A 17,120-nucleotide genomic window follows, 5' to 3' on the forward strand; every position below is an offset into this window, starting at 1 on the left:
TCCACTTTCCTAAGGGGAATCCTTTCTAAGCGACTAGAAAGTCACCAGCTCTAGACTGGTGGCATAAATCACTTTGGAGAACTTCAGGTATGTCCTGTGACTCCACTTAGGGCTCTGTTTGCCAGAAGGGAATGACTGAATCTCCCCAGTGATTCCACATAACCTCCCACAGCTGTCTGGGCAATCCTCCTCCAGGGGAACCCAACCTACTTCTGAATCAGATCCTGAGCTGCAGGAACTTATAGAACTGAATTTAAAGAAAGCAAAAGCAGAAATGGTCTTTGGAAAACTTTGTGTGCATTCTGGCAGCTCAAAAAAAGTGTCACAGCCATGCATTCACACCCCACATACAGTGGTTCACAGGTGACAGTTATGGCACCAGCATCCCAAGCAAATCCCTCTACCAGCATTAACCCAAATTCCAGGTTTCTGAATTAGTTCCTGGTTTGTCTAAGCCTCTCCTTATTTGAGACATCAGGCTTTCATTCTTAGCTGCTGGACCAGATGGAACACTGAGGGTCAAATCCATAAAACCCCTGGATCTGTTACTTTTCCCTGCATCATAAGGAGTCATGTGCCACGTGCTGGAGAGTGCCAAGAGAAGGGCCATGAAACTGGTGAAGGGACTAGAGCACAAATCTGATGAGGAGTGGCTGAAGGAGCTGGGGCTGTTCAGCCTGGAGAAGAGGAGGCTCAGGAGGGACCTTAAAGCTCTCTACAGCTGCCTGAGAGGAGGCTGTAGCCAGGTGGATGTTTGGGGACTGCCCTTCACAAATCTTCAGCTACCCAGATTCAAGTTTAGTGTCCAACTTCCATCATCCATTATCCTTTTGGAGATCCTTCTGGATCTGCCTGGACTGTCAGAACTTTGAATCTGGAGTCACACCTTTTCCATTGTGAAGGTTTTCCCGTTCCAGTTACTCCACATAGGAGAGAAGCACCTGACTGTGTTTTCATGCCCCAGATGGGAACATGCCCTCACACTCATCCCTGTGAGAAAAGTCCATGTCAAAGCTGTGTATTTTCACTGCCTGATCATCTGGGACACAGAGCTCAGGATGTTGCAACCCTGCCCCATTTCACACTCCAGGTAAAGGAAGCTCAAAGGCAGCTCAAAAGAAGGAAGTGTTTTTATTCAACAAGAGCTCCTGATTTGCTTTATTTTTGTCCACATAAGCAGCCAGAAACAGATGTCTCAGCCTCCTGGTACCAGTCACTCATTTACCAGCAGCTCTGCCCTGTTTGTACAGGGCCCTTGTTCTCAAACCCTTAACTCATCATTACACAGAGATAAACTATCAATGCTCAGCCTTGTGATGCTGCAAGGAGGGGGGCTGATTCTTCAGGAATAAGGAAAACAGCACATGAGAGGGATCAAATCACCAACCCTGCACAATTTGGTATTAGTTCCTCTCTGTTCCAACAGGATCACATGTTTTTAAGCTATCTAAGGGGGAGCAGTCCCTCAAGACAGCTTTTTAAATGCATTCACAGAACATAAACTTTTACTGCCCTCCTTTTTTCAAGATGCTTCTATTCTGCCCCTGATACCACACTGTAATATTTAAGTCTCAAACACCTACACACAGCCTTGGAGTTTTTACCAGTTCTTTAGACTTCTACTTTTACTTCCTTCCAGTATCTTTCACCTTCTACCTTCCAGAGCAAGAAATATAGGCTTTGCAAAGGAGCCAAGTAACCACAGGAATGTCACTGTCACAAACTGTAAGAACTAAATCCTTTGAGCTATCATTTAAAAAACCCCAACCAAACCAAAAGCCCTTTCCTACCCCAAGATATCCCTTTGTTAGGGACCACAGTTCATCAATAGCTCAAAACAGACACAGCCTTTCTTATGCACATAATCATACGTGTCCTTGTCACATCAGGGTGACCAGGGCCACAACCCCCTTCCAAAATTCACCCCAATTTCAGCATCACACACACCCCACATACACTGCTCTCCCAGGATCACTGGCTTTGTTCCTGCCTTCCCAAATCAAAGAAAGCTACTCTTGCCACTGTTTACCAATGATCTTCAACCTTGATCATTGGTAAACACAACACCAACCCAAAGAGGTCTGTCTCTAAGTTTGAGTCTTGTCTATGTCCTGAAGGAAGAGAATTTAATATTCCTTGCAAAATCCCTGGCTTTTGGATAATCTAATCTACATTACTGTAACTCTGGACAAGCTTGTTTTCCACAAATATACCCTTTTTTTTTAGCCTTGCTGAGCTCTTGATCACAGCAAGTATCTTGTGCCTATTAATGCTGTTATAGATGGATAATGATTGGCTCTTGCAATTAAAAGATAACTATTGTGTGAATATTAATAAAAGCTTTAGTGATGTGTAGTTATGTTATTATAGTTTAGATGTCCTCTGGTCTCCCCATAGCTCCCTTTTCCCCCTTGTAGTGTGACCATCAAACAGCCTGGGTTGTCTAGGACAGGAAAAAGAAGGCTGCACATGTGTCCCTTGCATGGGGCAGCTGGGAATGGAAAAGCTTGGTGCTTAGGGGGAGCAGCATGGCAACACCTGACCTCCAATCCAGTTACAAGAAAGCAGTTTCCAATGATAAATGGCACAGAAGAGCTGACTGACAGACTTTGGCAGGGGTCAGGGCTGGCTGATGCAACCCCCAGGGGTATAAAAGACTGAGCATCCATCTTGAAGATGAACTGGCCATGTGGTGTGTCAGTTCCCAGTGCTGCAGCTTTTTCCATATGTAGTCCTTTGCTGTATTTTTGTTAAGGTTTAATAAACCTTTTTACATTTTCAAAGTGAGCAGTTGTCTCTCACAATACCATGAGGCAACTGTAAGAGGAAGCTGGCTACTCTCAACACTTTTAAAACGTGCAACTTTGACTCTTTCCCAGGCTTTCTTTCTAGGGAGAAGACAGCATCCCGCTGGACACAGATGTGTCTGTTGGTTTAGTGATTCCTCCTGTTTCCCCAGGGCATGAATCCTCACCTCCGGGTCAACGGGCCCATGAACATCAACCACTATGCCACCAAGAAGAGCGTGGCAGAGAGCATGCTGGACGTGGCACTCTTCATGGCCAACGTCACCCAGCTCAAAGCTGTGCTGGAGCAGGGGACATCCTTCCAGTACTATGCCACCCTCATCGTGCTCATCAGCATCTCCCTCTTCTTCCAGGTGATGATTGGGATTCTCCTGATCATCACTGGTAAGGTGGCCACCGAGGCGTGTGGGCAGGGGCAGGGTGCCCTGCAGATGGGCTGGCATGGGGGTGGAAGGGAGGGCACTGTTACTCAGAATGGTGGGTGGGTTGTTTCTTGTTTGCACCTCTCTGAGCACAACTCTTCCTTCACTTTCCCACTGCTGACCCCCTGTCCCGGTGAAAGAGTGGGGATTTGGCCAAGATGGGCCTCTTGCTGCCCCTACTGTTATGTGCTCCTTCATACTGCTCTTGCAGACACATTTTAGTGGTATTTTATATCTTACTTCATCTGGGACATAACAATTTTGGCAGAGGCATTCCCTGTATTTACCTCACATTTAACCAATACCCCAGTTTTCCTAGTGGCAACACCAGCATTGGTTTGCTGCTGCTTGCTCAGTGCTCCATCTGATACAGGAGTTGCTGTATTTCAGTCTCCAAAAGATTCCCGGTATTAAAAACCTGCCAAGTGCTGCATTTTCCTGAATATCCTCCATGGGTTTTTATGGGGGACAGAAGATTGGAGGCTTTGGAAAATCTGTGACACTTTCCTCCCCCTGTCACACCCACCACAGCTTTTCCTGGTGGCAGCTATGATGGCTGGAGCCAGCTGGGAGGAGAAAGGGGACAAGGGGCCACAACAGGCCACTGCACGGCTTATTGGCCAGACAGCCCTGGTAACCTGGTAACCAGGGTATTGCTGTGTCTGAACGCATCAATGTCCATCAGCCAGGACTGACCCCATTCATGTGCCCAGGGCTGATAGCTGTGTCACCACATAGGTGACATCTGGCTGTCAGGGAGGAACTGGCCTTCCATTGCAAGCAGAGTTTTGTTGCCCTTGTCCCCCATGTCCCATGGCCAGGCAGTGCTGGGGGGACCATGGCATGTGTCTGGCTAGTGTGCAGCAGTAACTTGCCTGTTTAGGGTTGATCCATTGCAGGGCCATGGCACCTTCACAGCAAAACAAAGAATTTTGCCAAAAAATCAACACAAGATGATTTTTTCCTCTGCTCCAGCCTTCTATGTCATCTTAGAGCAAGCTGTGGCTCCTGTAGCATTCTTGTGATTATTCCCTCTGCTTTGTGGCCCTAGCACTCAGGGGCACCATGAACATTTACTAGGCAGGGAGGGCTTGCAGGAGCTGGGGGACTTGGAGTCAGTCTGCAAACCCCCTTCTCTTTCTGCACTGTATTGCACAGCTCGTTTGAACCTGAATGATATTGCAAAGCAACCCCGCCTGAACATACTCAACAACGCTGCCACAGCTCTCATCTTCATCACAGTCATCCTCAACATCTTCATCACAGCCTTCGGGGTGCAGAAGACTGGCCTCTACCCTAGCAGGAATTTTGGACCTTATTAATTCACGGGGCAATGGACTCAGGTAAGAAAGGGTGATTTCCCATCATTGCCAGCCCCTGGGAGAGCTCAGTCTCAGAAAACATCACTGCAAGGTGGTGATGGCAAATTAACAAAGCCTTTCCAGAGGCACATTACTGTACCACAAAAACTTGCAGCCATTGAACAAATTCTCTCAGAGGAGGAGGAGCTCTCCTCACTTGGTCTCTAAAGCAAGAACACCAAATATCCCAGTTGCTGGGATTTATCAGCAGCAAGGGGTTTTTGGAAGGGTGCAGAGCTCATGCTAGATAGAAATAGCAGCTGTGGATGGGAGCTAATGCTGGGGAAGAAAACTAGGAATGTTCTGGGAGGAATCCCAAGACAGCAGCATCATCTGAGCAGAAGAAAAGGAACGTGCTGGGCAGGGCACAGGGAGAAGAGCTCTTTACAACAGCCACTGTAGTTTGGCAGGGACTGTTTTAAGCACCTAATGCTCATTTTCAAGGAAGCCCTGTAAATAAGAGCTCATCCAAATGGTTGGGTTTCCAAGTCAGGTCAGTGAAGGAATGACATGTTCTTAAATCAAAAGCACTTTAGCTCAAGAAGCAAAATTAATATTTCTTGTTTACACATCCTGCAAAATGTAAACACAGTTTAAATGCAACATACCATGGCAACAGCCAACAAGAAAGCTCAACAGACACATGCTATGGTGAGGACTGATGCAAAGGCCAAAAGCCTCTACAGAAACATTGCTGGTTTGGGATGCAGAGAGGGGCAAGCACTGAAGAGCAGCACCCCACATGTGCTGGGGCAGTTGTGGTGTTGAGCAGTGGCTGTGACTGCTTCTCTCTGGCCATGCACACAGAGGAGTCTGAGGTGACCTTACCAGAGCTTCTTGTCTTCCCTGCAGGACCTGAGCAGTGCAGCTCTCTTCCACGTTTCCACTGACCTCAGCAGGAGCCCATGGATGAATCCTGAAAACTGGGTTAAACTTCAAAACTCTGTGTGTATCACAGCATACCTTGCTGTAATGCTTTTGCAGCTCTGAGGGATAGGAACATTGCCTTTCCAAGCTAGAACAAACTTTGCAAGAGAAAACTGCAAGAACAGCAGCAGGTATACATTCTGAAAGTGCAGTTGTGTAAATCTCTTTTCTTATTTTAGCTGCCTGCTTCACATTTTCAATATTAGCTCATTTGGTAGAGAAGACTGAATGATTTACTTTGTAGGCTAAGTAAGTAAGTCCAGCTTTTTTTTTGTCTCAAACATAAGTTGGTGCCCTTACAGCAATTCTATGTAATAGTTTACCTCCCAAATGTTGGAATGGATTTCTCAAGCTAAAAAAGTTCTCCTAGGAGGATAGAATGGTGTGTGTACATGAAGATAGCTAGGACCAGTTCAAATGTTTTCCTAGTTGTTTAAAATTAAATGTGACATAATTAAGAAAACAATCAGATATTTCCAGCACTGGGATATTAACAAGGACAGAAAATAGTTATTGTGGTCTGATGTCATCATCAGCAACCTATCATGAATGATGTCAAAATAGCTTGACAATACTTAATAGAAAATGAAGAAACATTATACATAAGGACATAGACTAGGCTTATTGCTGCAATGAAAAATTACAGTTGAATAGCTAATTACTTTATGTAAAAAATCACCATTTTGATTTATTCTTTCACTAACATAAATGTTTTAAAATGCATTTGGTTTGCAATGACAGCTCTGGTAATTCTCTTGTATTAGAACAATTTGTTTCCTTGAGAAAAAAATCATTTGAATTAATGAGTTTCAAGATTTTTATGGAAGAGTAAAAATTTTCAATCCTAAATTTTTAACTCTATAGTCATGCTAAAAAATGGTATTTTAATAGCCTTATGTAAGCCTATTTAAATAATTACATGCTCTTTTGATTATTAAATGATTTTTCCATTGTACTGCAGAATCAGAGTTTAAAATGGACTTCTCATTTTGTCTTTCCATGCCACCCTGAGAGAAATGCCATGAAAGCATCCTCACATCAGTCTTCAGGTGCTACTGGGAATGTCTGACACTTGGAAACAGATACAGACAGATTTCATTTGTATTCTGTATTTGTCTTTACAAAACCAAATTTGTGTCAGTCACACGTGGTGCCTTTTCTGAGGGGGTGTGAACGATCCTGCCCACGAACTGGTGGGTAAGGCCAGCAGCCAGCAGCAGCTCAGCACCTGACACTGACAGTGACTTTTTGAGCTGAAGGAAAGTTGCACAATAAGGGTAGGATGGAAAATACTAGTTATGTATTTACCAGAACCTGAAGTGGTAAAGCTGAGCACAGTCTGAGATCTGTTAGGTGAAGCAGGCAGAGACTTGTCCTCCACTTTTCCTTGGGGATGACAGGTCTGGAGTGACTCTGAGTTTGCTGCTCAACTTGGTCCTCAGTCTTTGATTTGACTGGCTGCAGAGAGGGGAGGATGTTTCTGGGAAGCCTGTCATCCTGCCTCCTTTAGAAAAATGCTTCATTCTAGAGGTAGCAGAATGAGTTGTAGGCACAGCAAAACCACAAGCCAAGGGCTGTCAGGCACTGCTGCCTGGCTGGGTTTGTGGAAAGGTAAAAAACTACATATCCTGCATGCAGACCCCAAACCCCAGGACTCACTGCTTCATGGAGCAGGAGGCAAAGCAATTAGCATTGGTGACTGAATATAAAGAAAGGGAAAAATAGAAAAGATTTAGCTGGGAAAGAAGCATGAGGGGAATTTCATTGGCAGATCTTAACTTCATCATTGTTTCAGAGACCCACCGGATAGGGTATGGCAGCACGTGAGGCCTCATGAGCAGAGGGGGCTCCCTGCCACTCATCCCAGGCAAGCAGCAGGCTGGCAGCACACTGGATACTCTCCCTCCATCTCCTTTAATATTAATAATTTCTTGTTATAGTGAAATCCTACTTATTAGCAGCCTTGGCTGCCTTTTCCCCTCTTTGTGTGTGACTCCTATTGCTGCCAAGCTTTTGAGACTCAAAGAAGGCACAATTGAAGTGAAGATGGGCCAAAATTGAATTCAAATAAGAGCTGCTGTTAAAAAGCTGACCTCCCATTTGCAAAGGTCTAGGCTCCCACCTGTGGACTTCTCCAGGAACTGTCCTCTGCTTGCCAGGAGAACCAGTGTTTTCCACATTCTCTCATCACATCACACTCATGCTTTGCTGGAATGTGTATTTGTCCACTGTTTCCACCTTGTTTCACATGACAAACCCATGCAGACAGGAGGAAAACTGTTTTGTTGCCATCCCATTTTCTACAGATCTAGAGGGGACTGAAGCAGGGCTAACCTTGCCCCCTGCATCTCCCATCCACCCCTTGCTGCAGAGCTCTTGCTGCCTTGGGCTGAGAGTGATCTCTGGCACTGCCTGTGCTTTCAGCTAATGAAGACAGACGAGCACACCTGGATTCTAATTCCTGCTCCAGTGATGCAGGTGCAAGTGAACACACAGACAGAAGAGAGCTCTTGTAGGAAGACAATGTATTTATAAAACACGAGGGAGAATCTGAATATCCCCCAGCTCCAACAGAGAGGTGGCCCAGGAGTCATCTTGAAGGCACAGAGCCACTTTAAGGCAGGTACAAGTCAGATTTTCAACACAAGGCATCTGTATCTAAAAAACAATCAACTTCAGACATTCGTAAGCAATGAGGAGAGATGTTCATGCCAGGCAAACATTAAGACAATGATGAAACAAATAATAATTTTCACACAATACACTTTGCTCAGATTAAAAGCCAGCCCTTCTTCATTCCCTTGGTGACCTGCAAAGCAAGCCTGAGCGCCACACTCCAGTCCTGAATACACAGTCACATTTGTAGGCAGAGCCCCCTTGCTCTGCACCTCACACTTGGTGGCCCAGACTCCCCAGCCTGGTTACATCCTACCCTGGAGAAGGTCTCTTTTACAGGACTGTCCATCATCTCCCCAGCCACAGAGCTTCCGGAGCAGCTTGCTCCTGGCCTGATGCAAGGAAAATCCTCTGCAACTGACTTCCTCCAGCTGTCCAAGCAGGACACAGCCAGGATGCACATGAAGGCCAGAAACTCCAGCACAGCTTCCTAAAAAGATCCTGGTGACAGAAATGTGACCAACTGTTGAGGGGAGTCAGCTTCCTGGCCCTGTCCTTTCACTGCATAGCTGAGGGTTCTGCTCCTGCTGTGCTTCCTGCTCTCCTCCCTCTTTGTGACTGTCTGGGGAGAAAAACTGCAGCTTGCTTTGCAAGAGGGGCAGCAGCCTCAGAGTGAAGCCCAGAGCTGCTCCTGCAAGGTTTGCTGCTGGCCCGTAAACTGGGGAGTGTGGAGCCCCTTCTCACCTCCCAGTGAGGTCTCGGTGTATGTGAGCTGGAAGACAGTCTTAATTCCCATGGGCTCTCCAAGCTCCTCCATGGAGACTGCCAGCTTGTGCCAATTAGTATTAATCACATTTACTACTTGCTTGGATACCAACTGAGTATTCCCACTGGAAGGGAAGAACATTTGGGATGGCAGCTTTGACAGTGGGGAAACTGGCCATTATGAAACTGGACTGAAAACCAGGAACTCCTTGCATCTCCATCAAGGAGTCCTCACGAGGTAGTTCTGCTTACCACTGGCCTGGGTTACAAGGTGTGAAGGAAGGAGTGCAGTCACAGCTGAAAAATGGGGGCAAAATCCTCGAATTCTGCTGGCAGTGCTGCACTGAGGGGAGCATCCTATTGTCCAGCCCACTCTTTGCTGGCTGTACTTTGTGGTGGGGAAGACTCATTTGGCATTTATACCAAGTGAGTTACCTTCTGGAGGCACCCAGTTCTTGCCAGATGGATGCCAGCTGCTAACTTTATGTGCTGCAGAGCACATCCAGAGCCAGGTGTGAAAGCACAGGGTACAAAGATCTCCTCCTCCCCGTGCTTGACTTCTGGGCTGCCACCAAACCCAGCAGTTCTCCATGTGCAGAGCAGGCACTGTGGTGCTCCCAGTGTGATAGGCCCTGACAGCTGCTGCTGCTAAAGCCTGGCCATGTCCAGGCACTCACCCTCCCCAGAGCCTCTCCCCATTCCACAGGCATTGCGTGACACAGCCAGCCTGGACAGGCTGTGCAGGCACAGTCCTGGAGCCTGGAAAGCAGCTCACCTACACACTCGAGGAGTTGTGCCTGTGTCTGAGGGAAGCACAGGCTGTGACTTGCACTGAGAGCATGACTGACACTGCACATTCCAGGGAGAAACAGCTTATTGCAACATTGCATCACAGGGCTGTGGTCTCACAAACTCCTATAATACTTAAAAAAAAGGAGAAAAATTTAAAAAAAAAGTGTTGACTGTTGTCAGCCTCTTCCTTCTCACACCAACTGCCATGATTTATTTTCTTAGTATCTGTGTGGGTAAAGTATTTTCCCTCAATAGGAAGACTACTCAGGCTTGGGCTGCCTCTTCTGGGATATTCAGTGTCTCCATTCTGGCAAAGGCTCCATGGATTCAGAGACACAGCCATCTCCTGTCTACTTCTCACCACAGCTGCACACTGCACAGCAGAACTTTCTGGTATCTGGTTGATTTTTTTCTAAATCCATCACTCACAAAACCCAGACTGATGCAAACAGATGATTTGACATGATTTCTATCTCACGTGCCAGAACTTGTATGTTCAGTTTTCTACTGCAAAAGTGGAACTTGATGGACTTGTCAAGCACCACAGACACAGTAATAAATGAATGCCTATTCTGAATTGGCATCTACTCCATCAGCAAAGAGCAAAAAAGTCTAGTATCAGCCAGCTGTGCTTGTATTCTGCACATAGAATTACTCCTTCCCAGCAACTCCCCACAGAACTGGGCACCATGAGCAGCATCCTACGTCACACTCCCCTCAAGCTTGAGCCCTTTTCAGCATGGTATGGGGACACTGAAGCTGCAGTGTAAAGCACTGAGTGAGCTGGGATTTCTGGGTTTAAATAGCCTTCTAAAATGGTTAAAGGTTAAAAAGATCTTGCCTTACATTAACAGGAGTTGTAGAGGATGAGACTTCCCTGTAGCACCAGGCCAGCTGTGGGTTCTTTCCACAGCTCTTCCATCAATGATAGCCTGGGTTTGCCTATCCTTTTATTCACTCAACACTCTTCTGTCCTCACTGTTTGTTACACCCGGTGCATGTGCCAAGACCTGAGGCCACCTCCTCCGTACCAGGCCAGAGCTCCCAGGACTGTTGCAGAGATGAAGCACCAACAGCTGTGTTGGTTCTTCAACCAAGAAGCTTGCTCTCTACATAAGAGTCAAACTATGACAAGACACAACTGTGAGGCCATAACTTATTAAATTAACTTTTAGATGCTGCATAAATGTACAGGATTCTGAGAGCAGAAGATTCTGTCTCCTCTTCTGACAAATCACAATACTTCAACTAATAAAATATTGCCACTTCTTCCCTGCTAGGGTTTCCCTGATATTGTTAGGACAAACACATGTCTGTCAGATAAGGCTGCGAAGTTCCTCCTGAGATGCTCTGTTAGCTTCTCTGTATAGCCCCTCCACTACCTTCAGGCAGTAGGTCAATAATTTAGGTGGAATTGTAACATCACCCTTGCCAGCTCACCCAGCTACAGGCAAATGTGGCTCCTCTAAGGGAAATGTATTCACAACTCCATCCACAGCCCATACTTTGCTGAACACGAGCACAATTTTTCATAATGACCGAAGTGAAAAGCACAGAGAAACATCTGAGCACCAGCAGCCTAAAGTGCTTATCAGCTCCTCTGCATCCAGATTTCCTTAAGTCAGCACATGGGCATGTGGGTGCAATACAGATCAGAGAACTTTGGTCTCCTGTCCAAAATAATGGGTACTGGAGAAGGCAAAGGAGAGGAAATGGGGACGGTGGTGAGTTCTTTGTTATTTTTCTTTTTCATTCAAGTTTTGAAAGAGAAGCTGCATTGCTCTAAATAAACCATTCTAGACTTAGCTGGGATTTGTGTTTGTTTGGTGCAAGACTCAACAGGAAACAGGGCACCTCTCCCACTGTACCTTCCACCAGACTGCATGGCAGGAAATACAAGTGTTTCCCTTGACACCTCTGCCACACGCCTTCCCAGCCACACACGGATCCCGTGTCTTGTGTCTGACATGAGAAGCTCCTGCTCCACCAGCCTGATCACCCCTTCCTCAGCTGTGCCATGCCATCAGAGGTCTCTGGAGGCAGAGGAAGAGTTTGGGCACTCGGCTGCATGCCCCAGTAAAGTGCACATTGGATGAGATGGTGGACAGTGCTGCCAAACAGCTCTGGGGTTGAAGGCTACACTGTCTTCAGCTGGCGCCGGTTCCACATGCCCCGCTTTGAGTGAAACCAGTGGAAGAAGTTCCTCAGGGAGAGACGCTCCACTTCCAGCCCAGCCTGTAAGATCCTGGCAGACAGAAGAGTAGACTTAGGGAAAAGTTCATCACAAAGATACTGAGGGACTCAGCCCCAGGAAAGCTCTTTTTTAAGTTGTGCTGTCCATAAAAGACTGCAAGCAAATTGGATAGTGCAGAATAGCTCAGGGGTATCCCATATCCATAAGCAGGAATCTAAAGACACTTTCTGAGTGTTTATGCACCCTTGAGTGCAGGACTAGTCAGAAGTGCCTGCATACGGCAAGATAGGAGGAAAGATGGCTGGCAGCACTGGATTGCAGTCAGCTGACAGAAAAGACAGGACAGGGCCCAAACCTTCCAACTACAAAGCCAGAGGCCCATGATTTGTGCATCCCTCCTCACAAAATCCTCAGAAATTCTAACTGGACTTCATAACCTTTAAATGCCTCTCCACCAGTTGGTCTTCAAGGCTAAATGTTATATGGGAAATGTGAGGGATCACACTGCACTTTGAGTGCTTGAAGAAGACAAAGTCTTCACAATCACCAGTGCCTGATCTGCAGGAACCAACCAGCAATGTGGCTGGAAGGCAGCAGAAAACAGCTCTTACTAGTGGCTGCAACAGAGTGATTTGCATCTCCTCACCTACTAGGTTTGAGGTCAGGATATGCTCAAAGCCTCTCCCTCAGTGACCAAGGTTATGGTGGCAGTAGTCATCTCAACCTCCTAGAACCCCACTCCCATGGTCATTGGTTCTCCAGGATCTGATGGGCTTCCCCTCCTGAGCACTTGAACAGTGACAGAGGATGCCTACCTGTCAAGGAGCTCCCAGTCCTCTCCTCCCCAGCGGTCCCGAAACTCTTTTGTGTTCATGCCTCCAATTTTGTCCAGATCAGACTTGTATATGCCCAGGAGACCAAACCCATTCACCTCCCAGTAGCCTGAGGAAAGCACAAAAAAGGAACAGCTTTGTTGGGGTTTTGAACCATTGATGGTTCCAGCAGTGCTGCTGGAGTGAGACTCAAGCTACTTTTAGCACAATGTTGACACCAGGCACACCCAGCACCAAGGCAGAGCCAACCATGTCAACCAGCTTTGGGATTGAGAAAGGCTTGTGGACAGGCAGCATGGTCTGTCCCATCAACTTGCTTGCAGAGCCTCTCACATCTCCTGTCTGGCAACAGAATTCCTGGACTGTCCCAGCTTCCCAGGGCTGTCCCTGTGCCTAGATGGCTCAGGATGGCCACCACTGTCTAAAGGAAATCCTATGCTGTACCACTTCTCTCCCTCCCACTTGGCCTGGTTTCCCTCACCCCTGGTCTACCAGCTCTCCTCAGGACAGGCTGTGCCCCCTAAGAAAAGAGAGATATGGACAGACAGGAATAAAGGACGGTTTTTCCAAGATCTTTAAATCAATAAAGAGCCCTAAGAGACAACCAGGAGAAACACCAGATCAAGGGCTCTGCTAGCTTTTTGATCTCAAATTCCAGGTACCTGATGCTGTTAAGCTCCATCCTATGTCTAACACAGACTCACCCAGTGGACCTGAATACCTCAAGCTCCAGACCCTGACAGTGCCAGAGGAACAAATGTAGAGGAGGCAGGCACTTCCTTCTTTCCCTATTTCCCAAAGTCTGAGCCCTCTTACCATCAGGCCACTGTGGGGACATCCCACAGTGCAGCCTCATGACCATGGGTGCAAAGGCCATCTTGCCTTCCACGCAGTGCTTCCTGATGGAATCAATGACTCCAGCTGGGAAGTGGATGTGGAGGTCACACAGGAAGACAATGCTGTGCGGGTCCTGGAACCAATCGTACCGGTTGGGGAAAAAAAAAATAGGTTGACTTTCAGTAAATATTTCTTGAGGGGCAGGAAGACAAAAATATGGGAGTCAAAATCTCATTACTGCATCAGAAACTGAGATCCCAAGGGCTGGCAAAATGTCCATTGGCTGATCAATGATGAGTGTGAAATACCATGACTGTGACCTGGCAGAACCAGGATCACAAAGCTGCTACTGCTGACTTCCCTCCTGTCTGACAGTCCTGGCAGATGGACCAAGAATCAAACAGAGCACAGGCTCCTCAGAATAAAGAGACCCTTACTCTGCAAGGACAGGAAACACATCTACATTAGAATGGTCTGCTAGGCTATTCCCTTCCCTAAAAACCAGCATGTTCAGTACCAAAGGCAGGGCCAACACCAGACACCACAAACTGCCCTGCCCACCCAAGGCCCCCCAGAACTCACCGTTATGAGGTCTATCCCCGCCTGCAGCCCAGCAGAACGCTCAAAATTCCCTGTCAGCTTCAGGTACCGATAGCTGGGGGTCAGAGGGGAAAGGGAATTTCAGTGGCACAGGAGGCACTGCAGGCAGCACCACACAGCACTGGGCCATGGAGCTGCCCTCGCCCTGTGCACCCTCTGGAGCAGAGGAAACCTTTGCTGGGGGAGCGCACTGCTCCCTGTCCCAGTCTGCCCAGAGAGTCTTGGCCCTGAACAGAGCCTAGCAAAACTCTTCTCAGCTCCAGCCCAGCTCTGCCCTAGGACTAGACCTGGAAACCCCTGGCACGTAACAGAAATGACCAGCCAAAGCTGTTTCAGATCAAACTGTTTCAGATCATTCCAGCAAACAGAGCTCTCTGTCCCACTTCTCAGAGCTTTCTTATCTTTTCTGTCCACCCCCTGCCCCACCACTGGGAGACTTGCTTTCTCTTCTCTCTTGCAATCTTGAAAAAAGAGATAAATTCAATAAATTTAGCTGGAAGACTACACCAGGTATTGCCTTATACTTTTCTAACAGTGTTCCATGCATATATGTGCATGCACATCATAACAAAAACACATTTTTGTGTACATGCAAGGTCTGGATGGATGGTCTGTGGTGTTACAGCTGCAGCAGGCTGTGGCTGGTGAGCACAGAGAGACTGCAAAATATGCTATTTGCAGGTTTATGTGTGTGAGTGGCTTTTTGACACCAAGCAGTAGTCCCACCTGTGCAAGGTAGACCTTTTCAGAGCCTTCTCTACATCCATGTCATCGCTGCTGTAGTCTGTGATGATGACACTGAAGTGGGGATCCTTGGTGACTCGCAACAGCTCTTCCATGTCAGAGATGAACTGCAGTACCCATCGTGCCTGGTTCTTCACTGGTTGTATTGCAACAGGGGAAGAATCAAAGCAAACTGATTTAAATGGTGGTGTTTTTTCTCAACATGCAAGGCTTCTTGCCTTCTGTTAAACCTCAACAACCTTTCAGGGATGATGTAATAGGCTGAAAACCTGGTCCACAGAGCCAAGGAATCAGTGTGGGTTCTTCCCCACCATGTGACAGGGGCTTCCTCTGAGCTTACAAGCCATGGCTGCTTAGGCCCTATCATATTTTTGGGGGTATTTAACTTTAAGAGAACAGAAATTGGAAGTGACCTATTGTATTTGCAGGGTGCCCTGTGGCAGGAAGGAATGATGAATCTGACTCCATGTTCTCAGAAGGCTATTATTTTATGATACTATATTATATTAAAGAATACTATACTATACCATACTAAAGAATACAGAAAGGATACTTACACAATGTTAAAAAGATAATAATGAAACCTCGTGACTCTTTCAAGTCTTGAAACAGATTGGCACTGATTGGCCAAGGAGTCAAAATAATTCACACCAGAAATGCATGAAACAATAATAAACAATATTATTGTGGATAAACAATCTCCAAACACATTCCACATGTGAGCACAACACAGGAAAAGCAAACAAGATAAAAGTTGTTTTCTTTTTTCTCTGAGGTTTCTTAGCTTCCCAGGAGAAAAATCCTGGGCAAAGGGATTTTTCCAGAGGATGTGAATGTGACACTAACCCAAGTAAGATGACTTAAACTGGCTCAGACCCACTGTCCATGACTGCCCTCATGGGAACTGCCCACTGTGCCACCCCTCGATGTCCTGGGAAGGCAGATTCTCTCACCTGGCACCACGAAGTGAACCACGGCCTGGTGGTTCCAGGAAAACCCCTGGGGCCAGCACAGCTCTGGCTCATTCGCCGCGGCCATCAGGTGCCGCCGGTGGCCCCACACCAGGTTCCTCATCCTCCTCTCGTCCTCCTCGTGGCTGCTGCTGCCCTGCCAGCCCCGGGCAAAGACGTACTCGGAGAGGCGGACGCGCCGCCGGCCCTGCTCCAGCAGCTCCAGCTCCAGCAGGTAGCGGCTGCCCCGCATGCGGTCCTGCCGCTTCTCCACGTTCACGATGCGCTGCAGCTGGAAGCGCCTGCAGGAGACACAGCTGGTGTGGGCACATCCTGGGCCTATCCCTCCCCCACCTCTGCTGGGCTCCCTTCCTTCGGGCCAGCAGAAGCCTTTCTGTCCCCAGCTCCCCCCTGCTTTGCTGCACCGCTTCTAAAGTTCCATGGGAATGTTTAGCACCTGTTTCTCCTAAATCCACAAGCACGTGGGATTAGACCTGGGATTCTGGCCAAGAGAAAAATATTTGGCAAGAGAAATGAAATAAAGGTGACACAGAAAATAACAAATGTGGCTGAATGATTGTGCAGCGCTCCTAACAGTGAGTGTGTTCAACACCACCTACAATGATTTTGGCACAAGGAGCATGTTTGGGCTGCTGAAACTGGCTCATGACAGCTTATCAAACAAGAATATGGAGCAGGACTGAGCAATCGTACAGTAAAAACCGGCAGGAGCTGTAGATTCAGAATGGCCAAAACTGGATGAAATGCCAGGTCATGCCATTTCAGATCATAGCAAGAGTTTCTGCTATAAAACAGATGCTTGTGAGTTAAAAATCCTCAGAAAATCTTGTGTGTAATGGTCAGTTACACCTGGTTGTGACTGGTGTGACCCTGAAAAAGCAAATGTGATCTCAATATGTAGAGCATTAGGCCTACTTCCGGCAGGGATTAGAAGCTAATAACACCCATTCCATAAAACATCCAGGATATTGGTCACTTATGTATAGGAAGATTAGCATCAACTGAAACCAGAAAAGACTGGTAAAAAATTACAAAAGTTAAGGCCAGCCCAGCACAAGGGTCAGGAGTTAGATTGTTTAGCTTATGGAGGCTAGAGGAAGTGTGTTTGTTTGCCAGAAGGAATGATAAGTCTTGAGAAAAAAAAGAATCATACCAAGACCATGTAACAAAAGAGTACCAGCAAAAGCTGGTATCACTCCTCAGGAAAAAGAAGTGTGCCTAAAGTCCAATGTTTTACACAGATTCCTTGCC

General features: G+C 47.0%; 2 protein-coding genes across 4 annotated transcripts in view; one reads left to right on the top strand and one right to left on the bottom strand.

Annotated features, from left to right (window-relative positions):
• NINJ2 (ninjurin 2) overlaps window positions 1-6,472 on the top strand; it is a 43,692-nt gene extending 37,220 nt beyond the window's left edge. The window contains exons 2-4 of one of the 2 annotated variants that reach the window (XM_059845705.1): window positions 2,960-3,191; window positions 4,388-4,572; window positions 5,443-6,472. In XM_059845705.1, coding sequence (XP_059701688.1) covers window positions 2,963-3,191; window positions 4,388-4,551 — 393 coding nt within the window. In that variant the 5' untranslated portion in view covers window positions 2,960-2,962 and the 3' untranslated portion in view covers window positions 4,552-4,572; window positions 5,443-6,472. Of the gene's footprint in view, window positions 1-2,879; window positions 3,192-4,387; window positions 4,573-5,442 lie in introns of both variants that reach the window. The other variant, XM_059845706.1, reaches the window with a different exon arrangement.
• Window positions 6,473-8,025: 1,553 nt separating this feature from the next.
• The window catches only part of B4GALNT3 (beta-1,4-N-acetyl-galactosaminyltransferase 3), a 65,977-nt gene continuing 56,882 nt past the window's right edge, over window positions 8,026-17,120 (bottom strand). For both annotated transcript variants that reach the window (XM_059845703.1, XM_059845701.1), the window contains exons 15-20: window positions 15,852-16,150; window positions 14,881-15,034; window positions 14,137-14,209; window positions 13,534-13,687; window positions 12,700-12,826; window positions 8,026-11,935 (exon numbers count right to left, since the gene is read on the bottom strand). In XM_059845703.1, coding sequence (XP_059701686.1) covers window positions 11,827-11,935; window positions 12,700-12,826; window positions 13,534-13,687; window positions 14,137-14,209; window positions 14,881-15,034; window positions 15,852-16,150 — 916 coding nt within the window. In that variant the 3' untranslated portion in view covers window positions 8,026-11,826. The remainder of the gene's footprint in view (window positions 11,936-12,699; window positions 12,827-13,533; window positions 13,688-14,136; window positions 14,210-14,880; window positions 15,035-15,851; window positions 16,151-17,120) is intronic.

Source organism: Haemorhous mexicanus, chromosome 5 (assembly GCF_027477595.1).
Source record: "Haemorhous mexicanus isolate bHaeMex1 chromosome 5, bHaeMex1.pri, whole genome shotgun sequence".
In the NCBI taxonomy this organism is placed as follows: Eukaryota; Metazoa; Chordata; class Aves; order Passeriformes; family Fringillidae; genus Haemorhous; species Haemorhous mexicanus.